We start from the raw sequence: 15,786 nt of genomic DNA on the forward strand, positions 1-15,786 counted from the left end.
CGCGCGCACGCGCGCTACCCGCGGGCGGCTTCGGCAGGGCAGCGACTGGACCGCTCCAGTGGGCGGGGCAGCGAGCTAGTGCTCGGGACCACGTGACCGGCGCAACATGGCGGCGCCCAGCGGCGTCCACCTGCTCGTCCGCAGAGGTAAGCGCCTGGAGGACAGCCCCGCGAAAGTTGGCACGGTCGCTCACTCGCTACGCATCCGGGTTCAAAGGGCTGCACACCCACGCTCAGACTTCTAGGCACACACGAATGCACTTTTAGTCCTACGGACACACGCAAGCACACACGATGATTCACACGCCGCAGGGACACAGACACAAATTTGTTCACTCTTCACTCTCCTGGTCCACGTCACCGTGTGGCGTCTATTCGCAGTTACTCCTTGACATTTACGGACCATCGAAGTTTTCTTCTTCCACTTCAGTTGTATCATTAGCAAACATATATTCCGGCTGATGAGCGATGAAACCTATCGTGATTGTGAAATGCGCCTGGACAGCCAGTTGCCTTCTCTAGAGTTATTCTGTGGGCATGTCTTTTGGGGAACTTGAAAAATGTGATTATACTCTTCTAGTTATTTAAAGTTGAGAAGAAATGATGTCTGTTATCTTGCGTGGGTGTTGAGATTTTAGTAAATGTACCAATACTTTCGCAGCTGAAATAGGGAAGTCTTTATTGAATTTGAACTAGGTTTGAAATCTTTGTTGGAAAGAACTAGGAAGTTGTTTCAAGGACGGGGGAAGAGGAGAGGAACATATTTTGAAGGGCTACTTAGGTGTCAGGCATGTATGAAGAGTCCTATGAGGTAAGTATTATTTTCATAGTAGTAGCTGTCGTTTATTAAGTGCCTTTTAAGTACATGATACTATATTAGGCAACTTATACATGCTAGCTATCTTTTAAAACCCAATGAGTTTGGAATTATTTGCTCTTTGTAGATGGTAAGGAGGCAGAATATGCATTTGAACATGACTAATTTTTTTTGAAAAGGCTCATTCCTCTGTACTGAATGGCATGGTCTCTCCATAGAAATCAGTGTGCATAGTGAGACAAGACAAGACAAGTGTGAGTGCGTGTGGAAGTAAAGAGGATGATGTTTTAGAAAGGAAGAAGGCTAGTAGGGGATAGACTTCAGTATTTCAGGTTAGTGGAGATGAGTAAGGAAGATTTGAGGTGAAAGATGTGTAAGGGGAAGGTGATGTAGGAAGCATTTTGGGCTGGTTGCACAGAAGAATGAATGGAGGTCAACATGAGAGTGTGGCTTTGTGGAAAGAGAGCTAATTTACATCTCTTAAGAGCTGAACTCCAGTCCAAACTCTGTCAACTAATTAAGTTACTTTTCTGTTTCCTCTTTTGACAAGAATTAATGGCATTCAGGCTTTGTTTTTGTGCACTGCAGATAATGGTGAGGAGGATCTGGGGAGATAGTCAAGGTAGAGGAGGAGCCACACAAAAAAAACCCCAAAACCATATATAAGTGTATATATACACATACGTATATATGTATTTATATATATATATATGTATGGTAGTCTCTCCTTATCTGTGGGGGTTACATTCCAGGACCCCCAGTGATGCCTGAAACTGCAGATAATACAGAACCCTATATATATTATTTCTTTCCTATGCATACATACCTATGGTAAAGTTTGACTAATAAATTAGGCATGGTAAGAGGTTAACAACAACAACTAATAATAAAATAGAACAGTTATAGCAATATACTGTAATAAAAGTTATGTGAATATGGTCTCTCAAAATATCGTACTGTACTGCGGGTAACTGAAACTTCAGAAAGCAAAACTGTGGATCAGGCGGGACTACTGTATATATATAAAATCTCTTTATGGGTTTCAGAAATAGCATATTAATCTTTTCTTTCTGTCTCTCTCCTTTCTTTCTTTCTTGTCACTTATGATTTTGATAAAAGGTAGTTTAGACAACTTTGGGAAAAGCTATCATAGGGAAGCCTGGCCTAGTTACTGGTTCCCATAACCCATCCCACTGTTCCTCAAAGTGCTGCAGCAACCAAGAGGGGGAATCTTCTGATTAGAAGAGGGAGGAAAAATGTGTTAACAAGAAAAGATTTTAGTGATGGGGAAATGGCCTCTTTCTGGACTATCCATAGCTAGTTTTAAGTTGCAGACAGGTTTTTCTGCCACCTGCTCCTCACCCCCCAGGGTTGAAAATGAAGGGTAAATTCCTGAAGACTTTTGTCTCCACTCTCTTCCTCCTCTTTACCCATTTAGATTGATGTAAATTAATTGTCTACAAGTTTCTGTGTTCCAGGATTTGTCGTCAGCATCTCTGTGCATCCTTCCCTCCTGAAGTATAGGAAGAAGACTTTTAAAAAAAATCTCTTAAGAAGGTTCTGGGTCACTTAAGGAAAAATAAATTAAAAAGAAAAAAAAATCAGAGACAGTAGTAGGTTAGAAGTTATCAGAAACTGGGGGAAGGAATGACGAGAAATTACTTAGTGGGTACAGAGTTTATGTTTAGAATGACAAAAAAGTTTCGGAAATAGAGGTGGTGGTCACACAGCATTGTGAATGTAATTAATTCCACACAATTGTATGTTTTAAAATGCTTAAAATGGCAAAACTTGTATATATTTTACCATAATAATTTTTTTAAAAGGGCATGATGTTTTCTCACGATTCCTCAAGTCATTGTGGCTTTAATCACTGTGTACCCTATACACAGTAGTTACCTAGCTCCTCTCAACATCCGCAACCCTAACTATATTGTTCATTCTTGTTGAACAAGAACTATGTCTTATGTATCTTCTGTCTTTACAAGCACAGTACCTGGCTCAAACTTAAGCTCATTAAAAGTATACTGAACTGAGAAGCTGTTAAGACTTTTCTCTTCCATCGTGGGCTAAGGGATGGGAAGAAACTATAAGTAGTGACATTGGAAAGGAGAAAAAACAGATCAGTCTCTTGGAACCAAGAGAGAAGGTAACAAGAGACTTTTAGGGACGAAAATATTCCCAGGTGTTATCACTGGCAAGAAGTCCCTACCCCGAAGCTCTGGGAGCTCTCTCCTACTTTATTCTTTCACTCCCAACCCCCACTTTAATAGAATCCCTGTTCTAGCTCTTGAAGCCACTACATAAGATCTTTGCCCAGTGAGTATGGGAAGGAATGGGGAAGGCAAGTAAGGGGGTGTATTTTTTTCCTTTACAGTCTTTCCCTTGTGTGAGCCAGTCTCCACTGGACTGCCTTCGGTCTCTCTGATTTTCTGAGACTTTCGCTAGGCTCTCCTATCAGGTTTCTCTTGCTGGAACGTGCGCTTCTTATAGGCAAGATCTTACCTTCTTCATCTTTGTCTCCCAAGAGTCTGCAGCAGTGTCTGCACATAGTAAGTACTCAGTTGCATAACTGAAAGAAAGGCCTTCAGAATGCAACCTCCTGTGGAAATAATTGTGCATAAAAGTTATACAGTAAGCCTAAAGAGTAATTTATCCTTAAATGTCAGTTTTCGTTACATGAAAGGCTAAGATAGTGACTTTATTCCTATTTGCACTCTCTTATCTCCCTCCAAGAATAATTTAAGGCAATTTTACTTCTGCCTACCTTTTTGGCGGTTGTGAGAATTTTATTCCAGGTAATTTGAATTGTGAGTCAGACTTATTGGAGATAATTAGAAAAAAAGATGTTGGCGTGGGGAAGGGAAGAAAGCTAATGGAGAAGTGCTTGAGGTATAAGCACTGTAGCTGTGGGAGAGATGAGGTGAAGGAAGCTGGTAGAAGTAAACCCTTGGATCTAAGCACTGTCCTGCTATCCTTCCACAGCCCGTGCGAAGGGAGCTGAAGCCAGTGAGGGGAGAGGAAGTAGACTGTGACAAGTCCAGCAGAAAGTCTGAGCAGAAAGGCCCAGTTGCAGATGTGTGAAATAGGCAGTTTGGCCTTTCCAGAGGGAGGGTTGTATGTCAATATGTATCAAGGTGTAAGTGTGTATACCTTTTACCTGACAATTTTGCTTCTAGGAATTTATTCTAAGAGAATAATGGGATGAGTGTGCAAAGATGTATGAACAGGACTATAACTTTATAATGATAGTAATTGGGAAATATTGGACAGAATGAAATGTCCATTGGTAAGATAATGGCTAAGTAAACTGTGATTCATTTATTTAATGGAGTGCTATGCAGCCATTAAAAAAGATGATGTAGATTTACGGTAGATTTATTGTTGACATGTACTGAGAAAAAAAAGGCAGGGTTGAGAACAGTATATACCACTTATGTAAAATTACATATCCTGTGTTTCCTTATGTGTATGTACACATAAAGAGATATCTGGAATGATGTTCACCCAAATATTCATAGCTGTTATTTCTAGATAATTGGATTGGACTTATTTTTACTTTCTTTATACTTGATATATTTGAATTTTATACATTGAGCAGATAGCATTTTTATTACCTTAAGACATATTTACAATAAAATCATAGCCTTAAGGTGATACATGCCCCTAAAGCCATGTATAGTCATATGTATTTTCCTCTGCTAGAAATAGCTTTCTATAACACAAATTGCTCCTGTCTCCCATTGAAATTTCGAAATTTCAATGCCTAGTACTAGACATGTAGACCTTCAGTGATGAATTTGCTGTGCAGTTATTTAAAATCAAGGTGATGTTGAGCTGTATTTGTTGATATGGAATGATGCCACAAAATACATTATTTGGAAAAAGCAAGTTATAGAACAATTTAATATAATCCCATTTTGTAAAATCAAATACCAAAATCTCTGTATGTGTTAAGTGTCTAAATGTGTAACATATATACATACACACACACAGAATGACCTACACCTAAATATATACAGTTTTTATGAAATACCCACTTTCCTCAAGCATTGGAAATCTGTGAAAATGCAGAGTGGATGCTATGTGTCTTAGGGAACTTGGCAAAGATGGGAGAAGTATTGTATGTATACAGAGCTTCATTTGAACAACATCATATTTTATAGTTAAAACAGCTTGTTCTTGTGGAGGTTGGATTTTCTTTTTTAGCTTTGAATATGGAGAATTTCAGACATATACACGAAAGTGGAGAGAACATATGATGAACTCCCACATACCCGTCACCTAGTTACAGTAGTCATCATCTTATGGCCACTCTTGTTTCATTTATACCCCCAGCCACTTTGCCTCCCCAAAGCTGGATTATTTTGAAGCACATCTCAGATATATGATTTCATCTGTAGATTTTTCATCATGTATCTCTGAGAGATGGGGATCCTTTTTTTTTCCTTTATATATTATACTTATCAGTTCTAGAATTTCCATTTTGTTCCTTGTATAATTTCCATTTCTTTGTTGAGATTTCACACCTGCTTACTCATTATGTCCATCTTTTCCTTTAAGTACTTGAATATACATATTTATAACAGCTCTTTTAAAGTCCTTGTCTGCTAATTCTATCATCTGGGTCATCTCAGGCTCTGTTTGTTTTATTGACTGCTTTTTTTTTTTAATTGATTGTGGGTTACATTTTTCTGCTTCTTCACATGTCCTGTAATACTTAATTGTATAAATGACATAATGGATAATATCTTGTGGAGACTGTGTTGTTTATCTTTAAAATATGTTAAGTGTTGTTCTAGGAGGCAATTAGTTAAATTACTGGCAAATCTGTTTGATTCTGCTGGAGTTGGTTTTATTCTTTGTTAGGGTAGATCTATTTGTGTTTTGCCCTTTGTCCTATGGCATAGCCCTTACTCTAGTGTAGAGGTCATAAAATTTTTCTATAAAGTGCCAGATAGTAAATACCTTAGGCTTTTTGCAGGCCGTAAGTCTCTGTTGCAACTACTCAACTCTGCCAAGGTAGTGCAAAAACAGCTTAGATGGTATATAAACAAAGGAGCATAGCTGTGTTCCAATAAAACTTTATTTATAAAAACAAGCAGTGAGCTAGATTTGGTCCCTAGGCCTTAATTTGCCTCGCAGACCTTAATTTGACCACCCTTGCTCTGCTAATGCATGTTTCTTACTCCTAAAGCTGGTCTTTCTGAGGTCTCCATTGAATACCTTAGGGGCTCAGTGAGGTCTGTCTACTTTGGTTGGGCTGGGACTGCACCTTCTCCCAGCACTACAACTGGAATCTCTATTCAGTTCTCAGCCTGCAGCAGCTACTCTCTGGTAGAACTTGTGGAGTGTCACCCCAGCACTCGGATGCCTCTTTTCCAGTACCCTGCCCCACAAATTCCAGTTGCTTCAACAGCCAGACCTCTGCTCTCTGACTCCTTAGCTAAGGAGCCAGGGACTGTGCTCTGCTTGGTCTTCACCCTCCAATGCCATAGTTGGGAAGGTTGTCCAAGGCAGAAATCTGGGACCTATGTGGGCTCACCTTGTGTATTCTTTTCTCTTAAGGTTCACTATCCTGCATTGCCCACCATCCAATGGCAAAAAAACAGTTACTTCACATGTTTTGTCTAGTTGCTTACGGCAGGAGGGAGTTCCAGTACCAGTTATGCCAACATGGACAGAAGAGGCTGCTGGGTTTTTTTTTAATCTATAGGCTTACTTTTCCTCATTTTCCCCCTTTTTGCTTAAAATTTATTTGTTGAAGCAACTGGTTAGTCTCTGCTGTACGGTGCTTTCCACTTTCTGGATTTTGCTGATTGTACTGTACTCCATAGGAGTCTTTTAAGGTGCTCCTCTGTAACTGGCAGTTAGATCCAAGGTCTGTCTTGATTTAGGTTAGACTTTTTTTTTTTTGGCAAAAGTACTTCATAGTGTTGTTGCTTTATGTAACATTAATGGCCATTGGTGATCATTATCCAGCTTCATTAACTCATTAGGCATTTGCAAGATTGTAATGTTTAATTCAAGTATTCCTTCTTCATTTATCAGCTATAAAACATCTACAAAAAGAAACTTTGTCATCAAGTTATCTTATTATCTTGATAGACCCCATCCTGGCAAGGAAAGTTAAATATTTGATTTGGTTTCTTTATTTAAGAGTTTTTAAAATAAAAAATTTATCCTCCAAGAGTGACCAATGAGTTTTTATTTAGAATCATCATATAGATTAATTTTTACTTATGTATCTACTTTAATTTTCTGAAAATATATGAAAGGATCATGGAGTATTGAAATGAAATTCTGAGGCAGGATTGCAAGATTCAAGATAGAAGAGCAAAAACTACTGACAGAAGTAGCATTTTAAAAAATGAAATTTAAGGAATGGTTATTATAATTTAATGTTAGGATAGAAGATTGTAGGGTCAAAGGGGATTGAACATCCTCTAGAGCTTGTTACAAGTTGGGTGACAGAGTATTAGGCATTCACATTATAACAAGATGCTCACTTCTGCACATAGTGAAATGTCAGACCTTGTGCTTGGGATAATTATAACTATGCTTTTAAATATCCACAAGGAGACTATGTATAAGATGAAAAGGCAACTAGGTAAAGATTGGTTTTGAATCTTGTTTCTTCAACTTACTATCACATGAATTTAAGAAGTAATTTAACTTTCCACTCAACTTTACCGTGAGCCTAACACTGCTCTAAAAAATATAAAGTCTATTAAAAAAAGAAACTTAAGTAGGAGAACCTGTGAAAGCACCTACCACAAGAAATGTCCTTTCCTTTTAGCAGATGGCCTCTTATGACCCTGTCTCTGCTCCCCTGGTTGAAGCAATCACAAGGCAGCCCAGAATTAAGGGAGGGGACAAAGAGCCCCTCTTGGCGGGATAAGTGGTGAAGAATCTTGACATTTTAAGGCTGTCTTCTGAATGCAGTGGGGAAGGAGTAAGCTCCCCAAATATATGCAAAATTTTGTGTATATGAGTGTTTTCCTGAGGGAAAATATGCATGACTTTCATTTATGTCTCAAAGTAAGATGTATTTTTTTTTTTTAGTATCATCTTCCTTAGAGTATCAAAATTCCTTGATACTTCTCCCATTGAGTGGTGGGGTCTTTGGCCTTTCCCCTTGAGTCTAGACTGCCTTGTGACAGCTTCAACCAAAAGAGTCGGGGGAGGTGATGCTGTGTGACTTGTGAGGCTGTCATAAAAGGGAATGCAGCTTCTGCTTTGTTCACTGGAACTCTCATGCTTGGAGCGTGAGCTGCCTTGTGAGAAACCCAGCTGTACTGCAGCTGCCATACTGTCAGAAAGCCAAGCCACTTGTAGAGGCCACGTGAAGGTGCTCCAGTCAAAAGTCCTAGGCTTTGAGTCCCATCCCAGGCATCAGATGTGAGTGGATGAGGCTTCAGATGGTTCCAGGCCCCAGCATTGAGTCACCCAAAGGCTTTACGTCATTTTATCATGGCCTGAGATATCATGCAGCCTTGGGCATTCAATTCCAAATCCCTGAACCATACAATCTATGAGCATAATAAAATGCCTGGATTTTTTTACACTGTTAAATGTTGGGTAATTTGTTACACAGCAGTAGTAACTGGAACAGTATGTGATATCTGATAGCTGGTAACAACTACTGTATTTTTCAGTGGAAAACCTGAAGAACCACTTGTAGGAAGTACCTGTAGGTAGTTGTAGCAAAACGACTCCCCAAAACTTGGAGTCACCATACACAACAAAATATGACTTCTTATCAGATATTTATCATTTATTTATATTCTAGATGAAGTTTACCAATCAGGAGTCATTTTTATCATAAGTGATATTGCTTTATATCGTAGCTAACATTCCACCTTTACCAGGTTTCCAGAAGAACTGAGCTAGGAAGTTAACCCAAAACCACATTTGTCCACAGAGAAGTATCCATTGAGAAAAGCAAGGTAGCAATGTTAGTACTGGGCAGAATAGAATTTAGGACAAAAAGCATCAAACAGAAGAAAGAAGTTTATGGACTTTTTCTATATCTATACTCACTATCCACTTAATGATCTCATCAGTTCCATGGCTCTAAAGAGCATCCATTAAGTTGTTGATTCCCAACAACCTTTCTCCTAAATTCCAGACTCATACATACAGCTACCTACTGAACATTTCCACTTAGATGTCTTAATAAGCATCTCAAAGTCAACGAGTCCAAACTCCAAAACTGGACTTCCAATCCCTCCCCTCTAAATGTGCTCCACTGAAAGATATCCCCGTCTTAGTTGTTGATAAGTTTGTCCTGTCAGTTTCTCAGACCATAAGCCTTCAGATCAACCTCAATTCCTTTCTTTCCTTCACTCTGTATTCAACCCATCAAAAAATCCCGTTGGATTTACTTTAAGATATACTCAGAATTTAAACATTTTTTGTCACCCCACTGTTACCACCTGATTTGAGCCACTATCATACCTGACCTGGATTATTGCAAGAACTTACTGCCGGTCTCCCTGCTTCTACCTGTGCCCTCTGTACTCAGTTCTCAGTACAGTAGCCAGACGTATTTTTAAAATGTAAGTCAGATCATGTCATTCTTTTGCTCAAACCCATTTCACTCAGAGTAAAAGCCAGATTCCTTGTCATGTCCTATAAGGCCCTGCTCATAGCACTTAATACTTTTTAACATACTGTATGATTTACTTATCTTTCATGTTTATTGTCTGTTGCTAGTCTCTCTGATAGAACGTAAGTTCCACAAGGAGAAGGATTTTTGTTTGTTTTTTTCACTGATATATCCTGAGCACCTAGAACAATGCCCGGCAAATAAGTATTCAATAATGATTTTTTGAATGAATGAATGAAAAGTGGCTATTTAATGGTGATATAATAAAGTTATTAGTAATGAACATTTATGAATCAGATAACATGTTGAAATACATAAAGAGGGCCAGCCAGTTAGCTCAGTTGGTTAGAGAATGGTGCTGATAACACCAAAGCCCAGGGCTCAATACCTGTACTGGCCAGTCACCAAAAAAAAAAATTAGAAATACATAAAGCAGAAGCCATTAGAAATAAAAGGAAAAATAGATAAAACCACAAATATAGAGGGAAATGTTAGCATGCCTCTAAGAATTTGGCAATTCAGACAAAATAAGATTATTTTAATAATATAACAGAATAAGTTTGATTTGACATTAAATATAGTACATTGGATTAAAGGTTTTGTTTGTTTGTTTACAATAAAATTTGATGTTAGGCCACTAGAAACCTCAATAAGTTCTAGAGAGAAAAAAATGTATGAACTATATTCTCTTACCACAAAGCAGAAATGCACAATTTAATGGGGAGAGGGAAGAGGTTTGACCCAAGTTTTGTGGAAACACAAAAGGAACTTAGAGAGTGGGGGATGTGCTGTTAACACTGTACTGCACTTGGAAAACACGGTTCTCATCCTCCACAAGTTCACAGTCCTTCTGGGGAAATTGGACATGTACAGCAATTTTTGCAACTGAGTGAGATAGATGCACAGATCGACGTAAGCAAACACTGCAATAGGATTATCCAGTAGAGACTGAGGAGTCAGCTTGAAGAGGAGGTGAAGACTGGCCCCAGTCTGAGTCCTTCAGTACGAGGAGGGCTTGGTCAGGTAAAGAAGTCTAGAGACAGAGAAGGCCTCTTGTTCGAAGGCAGAGAGAGATGTGAAAGTCTGTGTAGTCCTCTGGGGTCTCTGCTGGTTTAACGTGGCAGACAAGTAGGGTGATAGCAGAGGGGAGGTTGGAGGTAGCTACTTTTGGCAATAGAATGTACAGTGTTTGGGGACTACATGAATGGGACAGCTGAGGCATGTGTATGAGGGGGGAGAAGATAGGCAAACTCCTGTTCCCTTAGGGTTGGAGGAAATGAGAGATGAGCATGCAGGTAGTTTTTCACATGGGATGGGGGACAGAAAATTAAAGAAGCTCCTTGTCCTTGGTGACTTCTATTTCTGTACCTCTTTGCAGAGATTAGAAATGAAAGATGAGGTAGGGGATTAGGAAATAGGAGAAGAACCTGATAAGGGAGAAGTGGAAGGATTACCCAGCAGGGTTGAGACCCAAGTGAAATTAGAGACAGTGTAGTGCCCCCATTCACTGCCACTGTGTGATTTTCTCCAACACCTGTGTATGTAAAAGAGTGAGGTAGAGAGATAGATTGACTGGAATTTTCCAGATGGATGCATTAGAAGAACCAGAGAGTAAGAGAGTCAGGAGGTTGGTAAGAGGGAGATTGAACTAATGAATCACAGATTCTAGCCTCGTCTGAGAGCTTCATAAGGACATGGGCCATGTCTATTTTGTTATTATTATTAAAATGCATAACATGGAGGGCAGAAGAAATCAAAAGAGAAGAGGCTTACAGTTTGGGGGAAAAAGAGTTGTCCAAAGATGAGAATTCCCAGTAAGGTCAGAGAATAGGTATAGTGGGAAGGAGGAGTGAAAGAACTGGGAGGCTGGAGTTTCACAATGGAGGTGACTTCTGAACTAGGTCAAACAATTTTTAGTTTAATTGAAGAAAGAAGCCTCATACATATAATAACAATGCAGAGCAGTATAATAGTGCTCTGGGAATAAGAGGAAGGAAAGATAATTTGGGGCTGGAATGGCCACTTCACAGAAGAGAGTTGAATTAGGCCTTGAAGGATGAGGAAGGTAGTCAGCAGAGGGGCTGAGGATGGCATCCCAAAGGAGTAAGGTAGGGCGATGGTGAGAAAACCATGTACAAGCAGAAAAACTGAAGACATATTTGGAGGGTTCTGGAATGGAGGGTTTGTTTGGAGGTGAGAGTCTGTGTTAGTAGAGTGATAGCAGATGAAGTTAAATAATGCAGGTCAGGATCAGGTCAAGGAGAACCTCGAAAGCCAGCTTAGGGTTTATCTTATAGGCCACAGACGAAGGTTTTTGGCAAGGAAGGGAGATGGTGTCTCCATTTTAACTACTGCTGGTGTGTCCTGGAGGTATTGGAGAGGGAAAGCCATTACAGTCAGAAGAGTGGCAGAAACAGTGACAGGGGCCTGAACTAGTGTGATGACTGTGGGATGGAAAGGGAGAGATGGATGCAAGAGAAATGGTACAGAGGAGAAATCAGCAGGATCTGGTAGCTTGTTGGAAAGGGGACCAAAGAAAGGAGAGGTGCCATCAAAACAGAAAAGCAGGAGTTGGCAAAAATGGAGAGCCTAGTCAGGAAAAGTCTAGGAGGAAGTTTCAGGATGACTAAGTGAAGCTTAGTAAATTTGGCTGCTAGGAGATCATAGTCACTTGGACCAAAGTTTAGCAGTAGAAGGAACTTATGAAAAGTGATAGGTGTTGGTGCTTGTAGAGAACTGTGGAGGTTTTGTTCCTTTTTTTTTTTTAATCATAACTTTTTTGAGATTTAATTCACAGACCATACAATTCAACTATTTAAAGTGTGTAATTCAGTTGTATTTATTATACTCACAGAGTTGTGCCATCACCACAGTCAACTTTACATTTTTATCACCCCAAATAAGAAACCTCTTACCCACTGTCAGTCACTCTCCAATCCCCCCATCCCATCCAAGCAACTACTAATTTTCTTTCTGTCTATAGATTTGCCTATTCTGGACATTTCATATAATTGGAATCATCTACCATGTGGTCTTTTGTGACTGGCTTCTTTAATTCAGCATGATGTTTTCAAGGTTCACCCACATTGTAGCATGTATCAGCATTTCATTCTTTTTTATTGCTGAATAATATTCTACTGTGTGAATGTTTCACATTTTGTTTATCCACTCATCAGTTGATGGACTTTTGGGTTATTCTACTTTTTAGCTTTTACAAATAATGCTACTATAAATATTTGTGTACAAGTTTTTGTGTGGCCATGTGTTTTGTTTTTGAAATAGAGTCCCTGGCTATGTTTAGAAGCAGAGAAAAGGAAAGGTACTGATAAGGAAAAAAAGGCCACTGGAAATCCTGGCGATTGGGAGACTTCCTGGAGAGAGAGTAGACCTGAAAGAGATGAAAAGGAATGAACGGAAAGAGGAGGACGGGGGAAAGTTCCCCTTAGAAGTGGGAAAGGGGCCTCTACTTCTGAGACAGGAGTGAAGGAAGAATAGGAATTTATTTTTCTAGGGATAAAAATACTTCTAAAATATATTTTCTGACTATAAAAGCAATATGAGGAAGGCTGTGTAGTAGTGGCTAATAAATGAGTGTTCTCAGGTCAGGCTGCTTAGGTTGAGTCCTGCTACTGAGCTTACCAGTTGTAGAACTCTGGACTTGTTAGTTACCTCTCTAAGGTTTAGTTCATTCATTTGTAAAATGGGTCTCAGAGAATACCTACCTTATTAGGCTATTATGAGGATTAAGAGAAATAATGCCTGTACAGCCGTATTAGTTACCTATTGCTGTATAACAAATTATCCCATAACAACAAATGTTTACTATGTCACAGCTTCTGAAGGCCAGGAATCCGTGAGTGGCTTAGCTAGGTGTCTGACTCAGGATCTCTCATGAAGTTGCAGTTGAGCTGTTGGCTGGAACTGTAGTCATCCCACAACTTGACCAGGGCTGAAGGACCAGGGTCACTCACATGGCTGTTGGTAGGCCTCTGTTCCTTTCAGCTGTTGGCTGGAGACTTCAGCTTCTCACCACCTGTGCCTCTCCATAGGCCTGCTCACAACATGCAACTAGTGATCCGAGACAGAGAACTATAGTGCCCATAACAGAAGCCACAGTCTTTTATAACCAAACCTCAGAAGTGACTTCCCATCACTTCTGTCATATGCTACTGATTATACCAGACCAGTACAGTGTGGCAGGGGACTGGACCAGGATGTGAATACCAGGACACTGGGCCATTGGGGACCATCTTGGAGGCTGGCTACTGCAACATCACTTAGCACAATGCATGACACATAATAAGCCTGTAATAACTATCCATAGTGGCAGTATTAAGATATCATAGAAATGTATAAAGAAGAAAGTAAATATCACCCATGGTCCCACCATTTAGATAGAAAGAGTAGACATTTCTAAAGTGATTTTTTTTTTTCCTAAGGAGGGCTACTAGTAATATGATTTTTTAAAATTTCTACTACATCCATAAGAGAAAGTTTATGAATTACTGAAATATTACGTTAGGATTTGGGGCCTCATACAGCCTGTCTCTATACTCAGTGAGATTATGATTTTCCCATAAGGTCAAATTGAAATAGGTCAGAAGTGAAAAGAGCATCCTGGCTGTATTCTCCACAAACTGGCTGATGCTGCTGAATACCAGCCCCTCCAAGAATTGATATTTCAAAGGACAACTCCTCTGCGGTCCTCTTTCATTTCTCTCCTACTTTATGCTCTGTGAAGAGCGCGGGAGCACCGCAGTCAGAAAGCGGGTGAGCAACACAGGAGGGAGAAGGCTGTGCAGAGTCTTCCTACAATGGTTTAGGTGGATTAGCACTTTATGGTAGCTTCTTTTATAAGGGTCAGATTCATTTTCCAGTGCTGCTTTCTACTTTAATGTTACTGCTTTAATCATTAGAATACCACCAATTCCTTCAGGCAATAGGAAGCTATTGAAGATTTAATGAGATTCATACTGCTTATGTTTAAATGTTGATGACTTCCTGCATGCATATTAATCAATCCTGACCTTGATCTTAAATTCCTTCCCAGTCAAAATTCTCATCAAGCATACTTACTAGATCCCTCAGTGTTCACTGAATACCTGGTTTGTTTCCAAAAGTACATAAAAGAACATTAAGTCTAATGTTTGGTGTGTGTCAGATTTTCAGTACCCCTGTCTGAAATGTCTTCCAATTCTCACCATGACTGTAAATCTGGAAAATATAGGGGGAGGAAAATCAGTAACTCTTAATAGGGGATTTAGCCTAGTTTAAAAGACTATATGTTCTGTGCAGCAGACCTTGAATACGCCTTAATTGGTTGTCTAGGTCAGTTTGTCCAACTGGCAACTCTCAGTGCCCATCCAGGCCACAGAGCATATCTGGGTGGCCTTTGTGTGTGCGCTCCGGCTGTCGAGCAGCAGGACTCGGCCTCTGTCCCCTGCTTCATTGGCCCCGTCCTTTAGTTCAGGCCCACCCCCCACCAGCCACAGAGGCCTGGGAAACCCGGGCTGGCCACCTGGTCTCCTCATGCCCAGCATCTCTGCATCTGCCACAGTTGTCCCCTCAGCCACCTTGGCAGATTTCCTGACCAACAGTCCTTCCCCGAACTAGGACCCGGGGCAGGAATTGTGGGAGAACAGGAGAGGAGAAGTGACAGGTCTCAAGAGTCTGAGAGAAGATGAAAGTGAAGGCGAAGGAGTGTGGGAGAGAGAAGGGGAAAGGGTCACATCGGTTCAAGGGAAAATAAATGCACATGTGAGAACATGAGGGTGGGAGGTGTGTACACAGAGGTAGGACGTGAGGGGAGAAAAGCAGGCAAAGAAGTGAAGAGCCTATGTGCGGTGGGGCCAGTCACTGAGATGAGGAACAAAAGAGGTAAATTTGCGTGTGAAACAGGCCACATGTGAGAGACTGGAGAGAGCAACACAGGAGCTCTCTTGGGTAGAACCTGACCATGCACATCATTGGGAGCTGTCATCTGACAGTTTCTACATATATTTATGAAAAAAATATTATTTCAAAAAGGCAAACCACAAATAGATATACACTTAGCATATTGCATTACATTGGGATTATTTTAGGATGTCCCAAATGTGTTATCGTTTGATTTAGAAGCTTAGCCTGCCTGCTGGTGTGTTGATTGTTTTAAACGTGGCCTATCCCGACCAAGCAGTTGGACAGTGTTGGTTTTGATGACTACAGGTGCTTGCCACTTTAAAAAAAAAAAAAAGGATAAGTTTTGCATCCAGATAGAAGTTTTTCATCTTTTTAAAGCAGTAATCTCAGGCCGAGCCCGTGGCGCACACGGGAGAGTACAGCGCTGGGAGCGCAGCAGCGCTCCCACCATGGGTTCAGAT

General features: G+C 40.2%; 2 protein-coding genes across 2 annotated transcripts in view; one reads left to right on the forward strand and one right to left on the reverse strand.

The window, feature by feature from the left end:
• SLC25A12 (solute carrier family 25 (aspartate/glutamate carrier), member 12) overlaps positions 1-15,786 on the reverse strand; it is a 259,334-nt gene that overhangs the window by 170,130 nt on the left and 73,418 nt on the right. The window lies entirely within an intron of this gene.
• Positions 35-15,786, forward strand: part of METAP1D (methionyl aminopeptidase type 1D (mitochondrial)) — a 75,296-nt gene continuing 59,544 nt past the window's right edge. The window contains exon 1 of the mRNA XM_008576586.1: positions 35-146. Coding sequence (XP_008574808.1) covers positions 107-146 — 40 coding nt within the window. The 5' untranslated portion in view covers positions 35-106. The remainder of the gene's footprint in view (positions 147-15,786) is intronic.

Source organism: Galeopterus variegatus, unplaced genomic scaffold (assembly GCF_000696425.1).
Source record: "Galeopterus variegatus unplaced genomic scaffold, G_variegatus-3.0.2 Scaffold1370, whole genome shotgun sequence".
Taxonomy (NCBI): domain Eukaryota; kingdom Metazoa; phylum Chordata; class Mammalia; order Dermoptera; family Cynocephalidae; genus Galeopterus; species Galeopterus variegatus.